This window comes from Halichoerus grypus, chromosome X, assembly GCF_964656455.1.
Source record: "Halichoerus grypus chromosome X, mHalGry1.hap1.1, whole genome shotgun sequence".
Lineage (NCBI taxonomy): Eukaryota > Metazoa > Chordata > Mammalia > Carnivora > Phocidae > Halichoerus > Halichoerus grypus.
The window spans coordinates 18,576,410-18,579,735 of NC_135727.1; the positions used below are offsets into that span (position 1 = coordinate 18,576,410).

General features: G+C 42.5%; 1 protein-coding gene across 1 annotated transcript; it reads left to right on the plus strand.

Annotated features, from left to right (window-relative positions):
• Window positions 1-236: 236 nt before the first annotated feature.
• Window positions 237-3,005, plus strand: USP26 (ubiquitin specific peptidase 26). Its single transcript, XM_036072178.2, has one exon. The coding sequence runs from the start codon at window positions 237-239 to the stop codon at window positions 3,003-3,005; it is 2,769 nt and encodes a 922-aa protein (XP_035928071.1).
• Window positions 3,006-3,326: the final 321 nt, after the last annotated feature.

Sequence of the window (3,326 nt, forward strand, 5' to 3'; positions counted from 1 at the left end):
CTTCCCTCGTGTCATCAAGTACAGCTCTTGAATGGTGTTGGTTTTATCACTAAATAGCTGAACATCCAGAACCTGAAGGAACTGTAGTATAAAACCAATACTAAAATAGAACCATTCTTGTAGAGAACTAAAGAATCATTTCTTGGTGCTGTCTCCAAAAGTGACCTTGCAAAACAAATTGGAACTTTGAGAGTGTCAGTAATTCAGGATACGTGTAACTTATTTGTGAAGAAAAGATGGCCACCCTAAGGGTACACGGTTTTGTCCAAATATGGGGCAGGAAGATGGGGATGTCTAGGTCCAAGGAAGCACACATTGGAACAGTAGAAAGAAAGAAGAAGATCAAACTGGTGGTGTATTTCACCACTGGAGAATATGTAACTTTTCGACTAAGTAATAACATTAAAAACGTGGTCCTTAGATCATATGGAGAAAAGGAAAATCACCTGCACTTAACTTTCCAAAACAATAGCTACTTGTTTATTGAAAGATTATCTTCCAGAGATGCTGAAGAGTTGAAGATGTTCCTGGATAGAGTCCATCAAAATAATATTCAGCCATCCGTGAGACCTGGGAGGGATGGAGGTATCTTTGCCAGCATGACAACACCAAAGGAAATCAACAGAAACTCATTCCACAAGGCCTGCAAGAAGCCAAATAGTGGATCTTTTCAGACAGGAGAAGGAAGTGGAACACCTGACCTTCAGAAGATGCCTTCCTTTGCATCAAAGTCATCAAAACCTAGTTGCAAAGATTTACTAGAGAATGGATACGGGAAGAAGGTAAGGATGCTATCCTCTGTTTCAGAGATGAGTGGGAAAATCCCGCAAAAGAGTAACTCTGTAAGAAAGAAGAAATCCCAGACAAATCCCTTGAGGTATGTAAGCCACAATGAGAAGAAAAAATTGAGGTTAGGAGAGTTAAAAAAGAATAAGAAATTAGAGGCCAAGCCCTTAATCAAGACCGTTTCTCCTGGAAAGTCTTGCCTGGATGGCACAGGTCTTCTTCAGAGACTGTCTGAGCAAATATATTTGGCATTTCTGTTGGCATCAAAGTATAATGTGGATGGCCCAGAGTGGGACAAACTCAAGAAGACCCTTGACTTCTACCCAGAGAAATTATGGCAAGGCCTCCCCAATTTGGGAAACACCTGTTACATGAATGCAGTTTTACAGTCCTTATTTTCGATTCCATCATTTGCTGATGATTTATTCAGTCAGGATTTCCCATGGGGTAAAATTCCCCTTGATGCTCTTAGCATGTGCCTGGCACAGCTGTTTGTTTTGAAAAATATTTATAACATAAAAGTCAAGGAGAGGTTACTTGTGAATATTAAAAAAACCATTTCAACAGTTGCAGAGATCTTCTCTGGCAACATACAAAATGATGCTCATGAGTTTTTGGGCCACTGTTTGGTTCAGATGAAAGAGAACATGGAGAAATTAAACACAATTTGGAAGATGAAAATTGAATCCGAGGAGGACAATTCAGCTCAACAGGTCTTGGCTGGCACTGCTGCCACCAGAGTGCTCATTTGTCCCGTCATCACTAATTTTGAGTCTGAGTTGCTGCGCTCTATTATTTGTCAAGCCTGCGGTCAGGTTGTTCTCAAGACAGAAGTGAGTAATTACCTCTCCATCAACCTTCCCCAGGGAATGAAACCTCCCCCTGTGTCTATTCAATCTGCTTTTGATCTCTTCTTCGGAGCAGAAGAACTTGAGTATAGATGTGAGAAATGTCAGCACAGGAGTTCTGTCGCAGTGCACCAATTCAGTAGGCTCCCCAGGGTTCTCATTGTTCATCTGAAACGTTATATCTTTAACGAGTTTTGGTCGCTAAGGAAGGATGACCGGGAAGTTGTTATTTCTAAGTATTTAAAGTTATCATCTCATTGCAATGAAAGTACCAAACCACCTCTTCCTGTGAGCAAGAATGTGCATAGTAGGGACTCCCAAGTCCTAAAAGTCTTCCAGAAGATGAGTGCTAAAAACTTCCGTCCACCAGCACTTTCCACAAAATCGACCTCAGCATCCACTGTTTTCCCGGTTCCACACACTGGGCCAGACAAAGAGCCTGAACCACAAAAATGCCAGAATCTCTATGAAGGGTCATGCAGAGAAGAGCAGAAAAAAGACCTGGGAAAATGTTCCAGACTGAATACAACAGAGTCCAAACTGATGAACCTAGGAGCAATCATTGAAAAAGAGCTATTAGCCGCTGGCTTAATGATGGATCTGGAAGAAACGTCCCATTCTCTGATCCATGACAATGAAGGTAAACCCACCAGTGGTCCAGAAACACGTCTTGCAGACAATTATCTTCAAGAAGCGTCTGAAAATCTAAAGCAAAAGAAATACGAGAAAACTAATATGTTTGTAGATTTTGAGAGTGTTGCTGACACCATTGAAGATTTTTATGATGGCAAGAAAAAGAGAACTTCAAATGAATTCCAAAAAGTGGCTGAACATACCCAGCAGGATGAAAGGATAAGGCTCTACGAACAAGCCCTTCAGCAGGCACTGCTTCAAGCCCTTTTGAAGCCACATGCCCAGGGGTACACGGAGAACCTCAGGAGACCTACAGACTTGAGTTTCCAGGGGGCCAATGTGAATTCCCTAGGTGCATCGGGTTCCAATGAAAACCCTGGAAACAAACAATTTTTAGATATGGAGAAGACAGAAACTGAAGCCAAGAAACCAGAAGGAAATGCCGAGATGAAAGATCTCTACACCTATCGGCTCATTGGTGTTGTCAGCCATCTCGGGCAGACCCCAAATTCAGGCCATTATATCAGCGATGCCTATGACTTTGAGAGGCAAGTGTGGTTCACTTACAACGATCTCCAGGTATCAAGTATCCAAGAAGCTGTGATGCAGGAGGCTAGGCTTTGCACCGGATACATCTTCTTTTACATGCACAATGAGATCTTTGAAGAGCTGTTGAAAAGGGAAAAGAACTCTCGGTCTCGTAACACAGAGACAGCGGAGACCCCTCAGGAGAAATAAGTGGAACGGACTCCTGTTTGCACACATCTGCTTGACTGCCTCATTGGTCATCACTTTCTCCATGGAAGAAAAACTCTGAACGCTAGCCAAAGATGAAGAGGCAGTTGGCATCCAGGACCAGAGTTCAAGCAGAAACACTTAGGGAGAAACCTCCATTCCTAACCCTAATACAGATACTTCAATCCCACCGTTCCACCTGATAAGCGTTCTTTTCTACTAGGCTAGAATTGTGCCTTCCGTATTTGAGTGCAGTGCATTTTAAGTGCAATCCTTGAACCAGCAGCATCAGGAGCATGGAAAAACCTCTTAGAAAAGTAGATT

Bases quoted from the DNA above. Each gene is read 5' to 3' on its own strand.
- USP26 (XM_036072178.2), top strand. From the start codon at position 237: ATGGCCACCCTAAGGGTACACGGTTTTGTCCAAATATGGGGCAGGAAG.